Raw genomic sequence first — 13447 nt, 5'->3', positions numbered from 1 at the left:
TCTCCCAGCCCCACCCAGAAGGGCGCTGGGCCAGGGCCACCTGGACACGCCCCGGCCAGTGGTCCGCGTGCCGAGCCTGCTGACTCACAGCAGCCCTGGGCTCCACGGCCGTCCGTCCCCCTTGGAGCCCGCTCTCCTGCGACCTGCCTGAGCGTCGCTCACTCAGCCACCAACTGGCCTGGCCCTGAGCCTTCTTAGTGTCTCTGGCTGCACCACTAAATGTCGCCAGGCCTAGGGATCTGTGGTCAGCAACAAGGGATTTTACACTGTGCAGTGCCCGGCATTCCACACCTCCCAGACCTCCCGCGGGCTCCAGCTTCAAGTGCAGCCGCCTTCTCATCTTCTCCGGGCACACCCATCTCAACTCTGAATGGGCCAACTGGAGCTCTGAGTCCTCCAGACGCCCTTGCCTCTCTCACTGGGAAAATGGCACCACCGTCCCATCCCATTGGCTGCTCAGATCAGAAGCTTGGGACTCCCAGGCTCCCCTCCCTCTCTCCCACCTACATCCAGGCCTCTGTGAGTCCAGGTTGCCCTCACCCTGGCCTGGACCTTCCCAGGCGCCTGACAATGGCTCCTCCTGGCCCTCTAACCCAAGCCACGCACGACAGCCAGAGTGACTTTCCAAAGCAGTAGGCCCGCCGGCCGCGGGGCACATCCTCAGAGAGCTCCCCTGCACCTGCGATAGAAGCCAGGCCTCACAGGGACCCTGGCCCTGGCCCTGCTGCCTTGCTCACCCTCCAGCCACCCATGGCCACGCCAAGCTCCTTCCCTTCAGCGCTCTTTATTTCTGCTTCTCCGCTGGGCCAGCTCACCCCAGAGCACCACGCTGTGCCCTTCTCACTGTTCAGCTGTGAGGGTAAAGCTCTTCCCGCAGGGAGCCTCCCCACCACCCTCCCAGCGAAGCGCAGCCTCCCCGTTACTCTCTGTAACATTGCGTATTTGGCTGGTTTGCTGCACTCATCTGCACCTCACAGGGTCTATATGCTAGTTGGCGTGTTCATTGGTCTCCTCCCTCTTCCTGGAATGTTGAGGGTACTCTGTCTTTTTTAAAAATATGTATTTGTATTGATTTCAGAGAGGAAGGGAGAGGGAGAGAGACCTAGAAATATCAATGATGAGAGAGGACCATCGATCGGCTGCCTCCTGCACGCCCCCTACCGGGGATGGACCCTGAAACCCGGGCATGTGCCCTTGACCAGAATCAAACCCGGGACCTTTCAGTCCACAGGCTGATGCTCTATCCACTGAGCTAAGTCAGTTAGGGTGAGGGCACTCTGTCTTGTTCACTGCCAGGGCCCAGCCCCGGTACAGTGCCTGGCACACAGGAGATGCCCAATAACTGCTGTGTTCATTCACCGACGGGCTGTGCAAACTATTCAGCATCCGATACATGTTGCTAGAGTATATGGGGAGTAGAGGGGGCCTCGGAGATCACCAGATCCAAATTCAATTTTTTCCTCCTTCTCTTTAGACAAGGAGACGGAGGCTGAGAGGAAGCCAGCGGTGAGGTCACGGTGCCCCAGCAGGTTGCTGGCAGAGCGGACTCTCAGGTCTTAGACAGGCCCTGGCCAGGTGCCCATGGTGCTCACCCTACCAGTGAAGACGGGATGTATGTGGGCTGGCATCCCGGTGAGCACAGCACGGCAAAGGCCACCCTTTCCTCGGGGTGCTGGCCCTCAGGGCCGGTGTCAGTCATGATGTGCCCCTGGTCTGCCTCTCATCCACCACGGAGCCTGCTGGAAGCGACGCTAAGCCTGCCTGGCCTGGTCTCAGGAGAGCGCGAGGAAGGCGGGAAGGGCCTGCTCTTCCCCTCCCTGTTGTCTGATCGGCCACACACGTTTCTCTGTAACTTCCATGACCCCAGGCCTGGGCCTCCAGTCTGCTTACACCGACACCTCATTGGTGAGGCCACATCTGCAGGAGAACTGGTGTTTCCAGCCAGGGACTCCACAGGCCAGGCCTCCACTCAGCCCTCCTGTGAGGCGAGGGCCCAGCCAGGGAGCGCTGGCTTTGGGGACAGGGGACAAAGGGAGCTGACCACCTGGAAGAGGAGAGAGGCTTTGCCAAGCCGGGCCCTCCGGCCTGTCTGGGGGCTTCTGATGCTGCCGTGTGGGGCTTTCTCCAGGAGGATGCAGAGGCCAGGCACACGGACATGAGAGCCAGGCCAGTCCCGTGGCCTCAGGACCGTGCAGGGCGCTTCCTGCTTCCCTCCGGCCTCGGTGCTAGCTCCAGCCTCCCCCTGGGTAGCAGAGCTGAGTGGGGGGCCCCGTGGCCCTGGAGGAAGGGGCACTTACATTTCTTCTGCAGAACATTCTGTCTGGCCTTGATGAATGCCAGGATGTCGGAATCCGTCTTGCTGTCTCCGGTGAGGGGGACGGCCGAGGCCCGCCTCTCAGGGATTCTGGGGACAACCACAGGTCACACTTTACTGCCCCTTATGTTTGGACTCAGCACTTACCTTTCCCACCCGCTTTTCCATTTTCAATGACTCCATGTCACCCAGGAGGCCATGAGGACCAATCGCTTCCTCCTCCCTCCCTCCCCCTTATCTGTGCAGCAGCCACAGCAAACCTTTGCATGCAATTGTGTCTGTCCTCACCACCTTCTCCACCCTTCGTCACACCCCCTCTTCCTCGTTCCCCAGCTTCCCCGAACAAAGCCCATGTGACCTGGGACCTAGCTCCTCCAGCACCCAATTTAGATGTCATGTGCCTTAGGCTGTCTCCCCAGTGTGTCCCATCCCCACCACAGCTTAGCCAGTTGTCCCTGAGGCAGGGATAACTATTCTCCCCTCTCTCCTTAAAAACAGAGCCATAATATTTAGCCAAGTAAGCTGCACAGCTAAAAACTACATCTCCCAAGTTCCTTTGCAGCGATGTGGCCAGGTGACCAGGTCCTGGCCAATGAGATTTGTAAGAAGTACTGGAAATCCCCCTAAGAGGGAAGGGAGGGACATATGCGGCCTTCTCCCTCCTCTTTCTCCCTCCAACGGCTCCATATAAAATCTCCCTTAAGAAAATTCAGAGCAATGTGCTCTCCTGGCTTTGCCAAGCTGCCACCCTCACACCTGCCCCTCCACAGCAGGTGACAGTCCCCACTCCCTCCTGTATGTAATAAGGTGCTCATTATCACAAGTCATCTTTTGTCAGCATTCCAGCTGCAGCTCAGCCAGGAGTGCTAAGGCAGAGTCACAGCAGGGGGGCAGGGAGCTTGTTGTGGGGGGCTGTCCGTCCTCTCTGGGGACAGGGAGGAGCCCGGTGGAGTTCACCCTGGGACACCTTGGGAGGAGAGTGGCACCTGCCCGATGAAGAAGGGTGTGCGGGCCTTCTACTCAGAGAGCACAGAGTGGGCACTGGGAGAGGCCTGGTCCACTGTGTTCAGGCGCCAGGGAGAGGCCTGGAATGAGTGGCTCACAGGTCTGAGGCCAGGCTTGTCAACTCTGCCCTCCCTGCCTGGGGGCTCGCGGCCCATGTTGGGATGGTCCCTGGGCTGGCTCTTCTTTCCTTTAATGGCCCACGTACATCTATTCACAGGAGACAGGAAGCATGCATACAGGGCCCCAGTGACCCTGGGGGATTCGGGTGCCAGAGCAGCGGCCAGCCCTGGGCTCTGTGTGCGGCCACTGGACAAGGGGGTCCTCAGACTGTGGGGGAGGCAGACCGATGATTTCCACCCAATTTGCCTATAGGTGGGGCAGTGCCAGGCATGAGAGGGGAAGGTCACAGACCTGTCGTCCAGGGAGGCACGAGGGCCCGTCTCCTCCGGGCTGGGCAGGATGGGGCGAGGCGAGGGCAGGATTTTCCTGGTATACACACTGCTATAAAGACAAAACCCACAGATGAGGAGGTAAGGGAGGAGGTTTACCAGGGAGAAACAAACTCAGGGTCTGTGGTTAGGAGCTGTATGGACCGAATCTGTGTGTCACCTCACCATTCATATATTGAAGCCCTCACCCTCAGTATGGTGCTGTTTGCAATGGGGTCTTTGGAGGTTTGGATGAAATGATGAGGGTGGGGAGACCAGAGCTCTTGCTATCATGTGAACACACGGCAAGGAACCGGACTCTCCCCAGACTCTGATTCAGCCTCCAGACTGAGAAATAAATGCATTTCTGTGGGGTGTTTGGTGAGGGCAGCCCGAGCGGACTAGGCCAGGAGCCCAGAACCCCGTCCTGAACGTCCTAGTCAGGTCAGGCTGCCAGAGCAGCAAACCACAGTCTAGGGCAGTGATGGCGAACCTTCTGAGCTCGGCGTGTCAGCATTTTGAAAAACCCTAACTTAACTCTGGTGCCGTGTCACATATAGAAATTTTTTGATATTTGCAACCGTAGTAAGGCAAAGACATATTTTTGATATTTATTTGATATATTTAAATGCCATTTAACAAAGAAAAATCAACCAAAAAAATGAGTTCACGTGTCACCTCTGACACGTGTGTCATAGGTTCACCATCACTGCTCTAGAGGGTGGGAGTGGGGAGAGACTTAAGCAACAGGAAGTGATTTCTCAGTTCTGGAGGCTGGGCGTTGGAGTTCAGGGTGCCAGCGCGTCGGGTTTCTGTGAGAGCTTTCTTCACTTAAGGTAAGAAATAACCAAGTATACTTGGTAGCAGGACACAGACTGGTATTTTTATTTGTGTTTTTTTCAAATTGTAAGAGAAAGTTTATTTAGAAAGAGTGAGCGAGCTTTCTGGCCTCTTATCAGGGCACTGATCTCACTCAGGAGGCCTGCACCCTCAAGGCCTAATTACCTCCAAAGATCCCACCTCCAAGTACCAGCACATTGGGGTTAGGTTTCAACATACCAGTTTGGGAGGGCACATTCGTCTGTAACATCCCACCCCGGATGGCCCCAAATTCATGTCCTCATTTCATCCTCTCCGCTTACCCCCCTCCCCCCCCCCCAGCTTGTTCCAGCATCAACACTAAGCCTAAAGTCCAAAGTCTCATCTGAATAGCATTTAATCAGCTCTGGGTGAGACGCAAGGCCTTCTTGATTCATTTCATCCTGAGGCAAAATTGCCCTCCAGCTGTGCGGAAACAGGCTCAGCATAGGCCAGAGGTCGGCAAACTCATTAGTCAACAGAGCCAAATATCAACAGTACAATGACTGGAATTTCTTTTGAGAGCCATTTTTAAAACTTAAATTATATAGGTAGGTACATTGTTATTGACTTAATTAGGGCACTCCTAAGGCTTAGGAAGAGCCACACTCAAGGGGCCAAAGAGCCGCATGTGGCTCGAGAGCTGCAGTTTGCCGACCATGGGCATAGACCTTCCCCTTCCAAAAGGGAGGACAGGAAATGAGGAAGGTGATGGGTCCCCAGGGAGTCTAAATCCTCACAAGGCCAACACCAGGAGATCTTAAGGCTCAACCATCATCCTCTTTGGCTTGATGATCTGCCCTTTGGTCCTAGCGGGGTGATCAGCCAGGCTCTGCTGGGCAGGGGTCATGCCCTCACGGTTCTGCTACATGTCCCCCAGTCTTGCCCTGTGGACAGCAAGCCGGTGGGCACCTCCTTTTGAAATGGAGGGGCAGCCCTGAGGCTCTGAATGGCCTTTGGGGTCATTCTCCTCTTGCTGGAGGAACGGTGGTGATCACGGCAGAGTAGCGCTGTGGTTCCATCCCGTAAAATCCAGGAAGTCCGGCAACCTGCCCCGTCCCGTCCCCGCTCCTCCTCCTCAGCTCACCCTGTCAGTGCTCCGGGTGGGCGGCCGATCCCGTCCCCGGGCCACGCCCACACTCATCTCCTTGTGGTCGCTCGGCCGCACCCTGGGGTTCTCTTCTGGAGACACTTGCTTAGCTTCTGCAGCTTGGACAGGCGGAGGAGTCTCCAAATCTGTACATTCTAGTCATTTTTGCTTAATAAGGTCACCTTTAAGTCATGACTCTCTTACATTTCACTCTAAGCAGTCAGGAGGGACCAAGCCATCCCTTCCACACTTTGCTTAGAAATCTCCTTGGCTAACACGTTATCACCTGTAAACTGGACCTTCCACAAATACTGGAACATGAACACAGCTCAGCCGAGTTCTTTGCCACCGTATTACAAGGACTGCCTGTCCTTCAAATAGCACGCTCCTCATTTCTGCCCAAGACCTCAGAATGGCCTTTACCACCCAATTTCTACCAATATTCTGGACACGATTATGTCTCTTCTCTAAAAGGTGGGAGCTTTCTCCATAGCTCTTCTCCGTCCATTATGAGCCCTCCCCAGAATTGCCTTTAAAAGTCCCTTTAGGACAATCTTGGCTTCTTCTGTACTTGAAAGCTTTCCAGCCTCGCCCCATCACCTGGTTTCACAGCTGTTTCAGCATCTTTTGGTTTTTGCTGTAGCAGCACCACTTCTGGTGCCCATTCCTGTCTGAGTCAGTGCAGGCTGCTATCACAACGTGCCGCAGACCTGGTGGCTGTGGGAATTCGTCTCTCATGGTTCTGGAGGCTGGAAGCCTGAGGTCTGGGTGCCAGCAGGGCCGGGTTCTGGTGAGAGCCCTCTCTGGGTTTCAGACTGCTGACTTCTGTTGTGTCCCTCCCTGGAAAGGGAGTGAGCGGGCTCTCTGGCCTCCTCTAATAGGGGCACTAATCTCATTCATGAGGGCTCCACCCTCATGATCTAATCACCTCCCAAAGATCACCCCCCATCTCCAAATACCATCACATTGAGGTTAGAGTTTCAACATATGAATTTCAAACATTCAGTCCATGACGATGGCTTATACATTAATTTTCATATTGGAGCATTGCATGTACTGGGTATGCAAGTTGAACGAAAGCAACGAAGATCACAAATGTCATTCATACACATGGTCTGCACACCAGGTCCTGGAGTGTGCTCTGCAATAGCCTCATTATCCCCATTATATACACGAGAAAACTGAGGCTTAGAGAAGTTTAAAAAATTCTAAAAGTTACCCAGCTGGTCAGTGGCTGAATCTGGACCCAATCACGACTCTCAAAGCCTCCGGAATCCATGCTCTCGGCCACGATGCTTTATTAACTGGGCTCTCTTCTGGTGTTCTGGGGGAGCACACTGGAGATGCGTGGCATTTCCCTGGCCACACCAACTGCCCTTAGGAGGCCCCAGCTGACCAGCACTGTGCTTCCTGAGTGAGGCGTCAGATCCAACAGCTCACACACATGCAATTTGCCCATTTTACTATGTTGCCTGATGTATTGGCCTGGCCTTGGATTCTTGGTTGCAAATAGCAGATCCCAGGAGCACCCCCTGGGAGGTAAAGGGCCAGTGGCCAGAGCCGTCCCAATGCCAGGGGCAGGATGGGGTCCTCTCTCTCTCTGACCTTGGGAGGGTCCTGTCTACACACACGTCAGAGCTGGAAGAGGCCTGAAGAGTCTCCCGGTCAGAACCCTCCTTTTACAGGGAGCACTCAGGCCGAGGCAGGCCAGGGTTCGAGACAGGTGCACCGGCTTTGCCAGGTCTGCACCGAGTCCAAGGAACTCCATAGGCCTGACAACCTGAGGTCCCGCCCATGAGTGCAGCCCCCTCCTCCGTCCTCCTCCACAGCCCTCAGCCTCTCCCGTCTCTCCCAGCAGCGGGGCTTCTCCCCTGGGCTTGCCTCCTCGGGTTCAGGGCGGTGGGCCAAACAGGCAGGAAAGGTAATCAGAGCCCAGGCTGCTCACTGGTATTTCCCAGCACCCCAGAGCCTCCCCACTGAGTGTGTGGGCCAGCTGGAAGGCAGCTGCAGGACCAGAGGCAGCCACAAGGTGGCAGGCTCTGCGTGCTCTTCTTTAGGGAACAAAGGCCAATTCTTTGGGCTGGAACTGGAGTTTTGGGGGCGGGGGCGGGGAGGGTGAGGAGAGAAGGAGAGAAGGGTCCAGGTCAGCTTGGAAGCTGTAGCAAATCTTATAGGACCAAGTCATTGGCACACAAATGCGTCATTGACTCAATGGTTTCCAGAGGAGCCTGTTCTAAGATTCCAGGGAGTGTGCACAGGAGCCAAACTGTGGAGGGTGGGGAGTGGATGGAAGGGGCGGAGCTGGACAGGGCCGGGCAGAAGGGCGTGGTGACCACACCATGGCGGAGAAGGCCCTGCAGTCCCGACGCCCAGCCCATTGCCACGACCAGCTCAGGCAGGAGCATGGCACGATGCGGAGGCTGGGGCTGCTGAGGGGATGCCTCTGCTGGTCCCTAAGCTGCCCCGGGGACACCGATGCCATAGCCCAGCGTCTGATCCCTCATGTAACAAATTACTTTTGTCCCCTCTCCTGACCAGCCAGCCTGACGCTGAATTCATCTCTCATGTTGACATTTGTTCTGGAGAGAACATACCAGCCACCAGAACTTATTATCTTTCTTAATAAGGATTAATAAGCCACATTTATATCAATTAGACCTCCCGGTTGCCATTCAGAGCTGTGAATTTAGTGTGTGCAGCCGGCAGGCTCTGCACACCCTCGGGAGGTGACGGAATCCGGTTTCTTTCAGAGAACCTAGGAGCGGAGCGGCCCTGCCCGCCGAGCCCATCAGCAGCGGCCTCGCTGGAGCTCGGGTGCAGACACCCGGCGGGCTCGCTCTCTCGCTCCAGCGGCTCCTCCGTGGCACTGGGGCACTCATCTGTTCATAGAGCAACAGTGTCGGGGGGACCCTGGTGCATCTGACAGACAGAGGGAATCCCAAAGGGGGAGCTGGCTTGCCCAAGGGCCCACTGCTGGGAAGAGCTTTGAGGATGATTCAGCATATCCTTTGGGAAAGTCTCAACTGGGGGGACTCCTTGGGGGTCAGATGGAAAGAAGAGATGGACAGAGGGAAGGGAGAGGGAGAGAGAGAGATAGAAACATCAGTGATGAGAGAGGATCATTGATCGGCTGCTTCCTGCATGCCCCCCACTAGGGATGGAGCCTGAAACCCGGTCATGTGCCCTGAAGGGGAATCAAACTGGAGACTTCTTGGTTCGTGAGTCGATGCTCAACCACTGAGCCACACTGGCCGGGCCGGCTTTTCTCGGTTTTTTGTTGGAATGTGCTTTCTGGTCCAGGGCCCCATCGGGGACAGCACATCACGGTTCTAGTCGCCGCATCTGCTCAGGCTCCTCGTGTCTGTGGCTGGTTCCTTGGCAGCCCTGGGGAGGACTGGTGGCGGGGAGGGGGGCCTGGAGAACGCCCCTCCACGGGCCTTGCTGCTTTCCTCACGACTTGGCTGGGGTTTGGATTATTGAGAAGGCCAGAGGTGGAGTGCCAGCCGTCCATCCCATCACGGGGCTGTCTAACAGCCCCTCCCCCAAAGCTCCCCAACCAGAGAGCCCCGCTGCCCTTCACCCCATCACAGGGCTGCTCCCAGGTGGCAAAGCGAGCCCCACCCTGCCTGGTAAGGGGTGGAGTAGGGGGTGGGGGGCAGGTGCTGTCTGTCTGGGGCTGCAGGTGGCCAGGGCACATGGCACTGGCTGTACCGCCTGAGCTGTGTGGTTGGAAAGATGATGCCGTGGGTGGCATGAGAAGGAACCTGCCCTCCAAGGCGGTGTGTGGGGAGGCATGTCCCTGCTGGGTCAGGCCGACATTCGGGAGACTGGCTCTGGGCCGTCCTCACCTTCACGGGCGCCGCCCGCATTTGTCCTCACAGCCTTTCACCAGAGCTCCTGGCAGGCGTCTGGCAGGCTGACTACCCTCTGCCCTGCTGCCAACACCCACTCTCCCCACCACCCTGCTGACCCCTCTTCCTGCTCAGGGAGCTGGACCGGGGCCTGTGCGGTCAAGGGCTCTCTTGTTGCCATGGCAGTGGGTCTGCAGCGTCAGAGCTGGGGAGCGACTAGGGGTGGGGGTGGGGGGCACCCAAACAAGCCAGGAAGCCACTGCCTGGCGTCCACACGTGATTTAACAGAGTGACTGCTCCTCCCACAGGGACCTCAGAGCAGCCGAGCGGCCAGGAGGACAGTGGGGAGCTGTTTCGAGGCGCCCCAACCCTGTCAGCCGAGCTCTCCTCTTACCTTTGGTTAGAGAGAAGTGGGGGCCTCTCGTGCTGGGATCCGGGCCTGGGTGGGAGCGGCTGCGTGTGACTGGGTGAGTTCCCTGCCAGAGGGTCCACCTGTGGGCCAAGCAGCGTCGCACGGTGTTAGCATGAGTCTGAGGATGGGGAAGGGCCCTGGTTTAGTTCTTAAGGGGAAAGAACTAGCTACGGAAGTTGGTGTATCTGACATACGCGGGAAAAACAAATCTAGACACAGTGATGACTGTAGTGACCGGCACCTACATATCACCTGTGGGCGGCGGGGCACAGGCAGTGTGTGATCTGGGCTACGTTGTCCACATTGAGCACATAGTCCTTCCTGCAGTTAGCAAACAATGTTTAAAATGGGATCTGCCCGGCTGGCGTGGCTCAGTGGTTGAGCGTCGACCTGTGAACCAGGAGGTCAAGGTTCGATTCCCGGTCAGGGCACATGCCCGGGCTGCGGGCTCGATCCCAGTCGGGGGCCTGCAGGAGGCAGTTGATCAGTGATTCTCTCTCATCATTGATGTTCCTATCTCTCTCTCCCTCTCCCTTCCTCTCTGAAATCAATGAAAATATATTTAAAAATAAAATAAAATGTGAGCTGACAGTTCTCCGAAGTCCTTTCTGGTTTTGCATCCCCAGTCACAGGGAGATGAGGCCCGAGGCGGGAGGACGCACCTCGTGTGGGAACAGCTCTGTCGTATTGCCTGGAACCACACGTCTGCACTCAGGGCTCCTGGGAGGGCTCCAGCTGCAGCTCATCTGGGCCTGGGCAGAGTGCCCGTGACGCTCCCTGAGCACAAGAGCACGGGGCACTTCCCACTTGCTCGCTGTCCCCCAGGACACTGTCGTGGGAGCTTCTCATTGTCTCCCACATCCTGCTGAGGCTTAAGGCATCTGCCTTGCCCACCCAGGCTCAGAGCCAGTTCCTGGGCAACAGGGTGCCCATTATCCCTGCTGCGGTCACCTGGCCCCTTTGGTTTGAGTGATGTCTGTGGACAGAGGCACCACAGAGCCCACACCTTGGCTCCCTGGCTTCCACTGCCTCTGTAAGTCATAGACTGATGGACCCTGTCAGCCGGCACAGACACCTCCTGAGTCACACGGGATGCCCCTCACCCTGTTCAGCTATGGAGCCCCCTTGGGTGCTGCAGTGGCTGTTGCCTCACTCTTGATGACGAACCAGGATGGGGTCTTTCCCGGGAGGCAGGCAGACCCAGGGGCACTGGGGACGTGATGGGAACCAATTACATCTTTATTTTTCCCAACTTGTGCCTGAAATGTAGCATTTTTCCCAATGATAAGCATAGACAACAAACCACCAATGTATTAGGAGTACCAGCGACTTCATCACCAGTACAAATCATAGAGAGATCTTCGTACTGCATTACAGTTACAGAAATCTTAAAATATTGTGGTCATCATTTCTTTGAAATTATAGTAAGTATTGGGCCTGCCCTAGACCTTATTCATGAATGCATTTGTAAAGTGCTGTACATATTATTATATCATAACTTTGTTTTAAAAATACGTTGAGAACTGTATTTCAGTCTTATTGTTATTGTGTTGTGTTGTTTTTTATTTTTTGTCATCATGTGTGTTTAATTTTATCCAAATACTAGGGGCCCAGTGCATGAATTTGTGCACCTTGAAAGGAACTGTGGGCTGTGAGGCTGCTGTGGGCACAGGGGCAGGTCTCAGCCCATCCTCCACGCCTCCCCGACCCGGCCCCTCCCACCATGGCCCCTGGTCCCCTGTCTGCTGGCAGACCCACTCCCATTGCCATTGCTCCCACATGCTGATGGCTCCAGCCCTACTTTCACCCTCTGACAGCATGAAGCAATTGGGGCCACCACCAGCAGCAGGTGTGAGCGGCGGCTGCTGCCCCAATCACCCCTAAGGAGCAGGGGGAGGTGGAGAAGCCCTCAGGGGCGATCAGGGCTGGCACCGGCACCAGCAGTGGGTGCGAGCGGGGCCGATGCTGGCAGCAGGTTCGAACACCGGGCGGGACAGTGGCGTGGGGGAGCAAAGAATTTTCAGTAATCACCAGAGGCTCACCCGGATGACAGCAACTGGCACCCTGCCTTGGTCCGGTGCCCCCGCTCACCTGCTCCACCATCCCGCCTTGGCTGATGCCTGCCATGTTCTGCGTGTGCCCCCTGGTGGTCAGTGCATGTCATAGCGACTGGTTGTTCTGCTGTTTGGTCTATTTGCATGTTAGGGTTTTATATAGCTAGATTCTTCCCTATTATCGGCCCCTCCCTATGGCCACTTGGTAACATGTTGGGAGCTGCTGCCTGGCTGTCAGGGCAAATAGCTTCTTTGGATCAGTTTTGTGTCAGATGGTCCCTGCGGGTGTGCCAGCTGTGCAGGTGACACGACCGCATGCAGGTCATCACTTCCTGCACCATCGCCAGGGAGCCCGAGGACAATCTGAACAGGGACTGAGCTAATGTCCCCCCAGATTATCTTAGCTTCACTATGTGATAGGGAACTTTTAAGAATTTGTTCAGCAAATATGCAAAGGTTTATCTACAAATGTGTTTCCCGTGAAATACTAGAAGTAACCTAAACATTAAGCAATGGATTAGTTAAGGAGACTAAAACAGATCCATGTGATGGAATGGTGCCGGCCCGTAGGACGCTGGTGAAGAAATCACAACGTGGAAGAGCAGTCATGCTCCGTAATTAAGTAAAAATGCCTTTGTGACACCTGGAGACCAATACGATTCTAGTTTCATACAAACATGAATATATATGCATAGACATGTGATAGGATAGTGTGATCCAACATGCGACAGGCACCGAGCAAGGAACAATGAGCCCAGATCACTTGAGTCTTTTGTTACCAAATAAGCGCTTGCTTCACACAGGGGCTTAGAGCATGCGGGCCTGTGTGCTGAACCCTCACTCCTCCTCCCCTGGCAGCCCCAGGGGGCTGCATCTGCCCCTCCTCCGCTGCCCTGCCCCTCCCCAGCCCCCGCAGGGCCCTGCGGCCACCCGTACCTGCAGGCTGCTGGCCTCCGCTGCCCACCAGGCCTCAAACTCCTTCTGCAGCTTCACCTTGGCTCTGTCCATGAGCAGCTGCAGGTGCTCGATCTCCACCTTCAGGGCCTTCAGGCGCGTGAACATGGTTTTATACCTGCAGGGGCATCAGGCAGGAGCCGTGAGAGTCTGGAAGGAGGTGGGGCTGTGGATGGGCTGTTGGCTGAGGATCTGTGCCTCCGTGGCCTCACAGTGCTGCACTGGTAATAGGACTGGGACCCTCACGCTGCCCACCGAGGCCAGAGTGTGGTGCCAGGTTTACCACCCACCACAGGGAACCAGAGCTTGGCGCTTCTGTCCCGTGGGCTTGTGGGCCTGTGTGTGAGATGAAGGTCCCGTCTCCCAGAGTGGTAACTGCCATTACTGAGCACCTGGGAGGGGCAGGCATTGCTGCAGGCCCTGGACATATACACGCTCACTGAGCCCTACGGATGCACACAGTTCCTCTCCTTGGCAGACT

At 56.1% G+C, this 13447-nt stretch overlaps 1 protein-coding gene across 1 annotated transcript in view; it reads right to left on the bottom strand.

Moving 5' to 3' along the window:
• KIF6 (kinesin family member 6) overlaps window positions 1-13447 on the bottom strand; it is a 255403-nt gene that overhangs the window by 4706 nt on the left and 237250 nt on the right. Inside the window, exons 13-16 of the mRNA XM_015571886.1 lie at window positions 12949-13084; window positions 9941-10038; window positions 3731-3820; window positions 2298-2404 (exon numbers count right to left, since the gene is read on the bottom strand). Coding sequence (XP_015427372.1) covers window positions 2298-2404; window positions 3731-3820; window positions 9941-10038; window positions 12949-13084 — 431 coding nt within the window. The remainder of the gene's footprint in view (window positions 1-2297; window positions 2405-3730; window positions 3821-9940; window positions 10039-12948; window positions 13085-13447) is intronic.

This window comes from Myotis davidii, unplaced genomic scaffold, assembly GCF_000327345.1.
Source record: "Myotis davidii unplaced genomic scaffold, ASM32734v1 scaffold289, whole genome shotgun sequence".
Taxonomy (NCBI): Eukaryota; Metazoa; Chordata; class Mammalia; order Chiroptera; family Vespertilionidae; genus Myotis; species Myotis davidii.
This window is presented reverse-complemented; position numbering and strand designations above follow the sequence as displayed.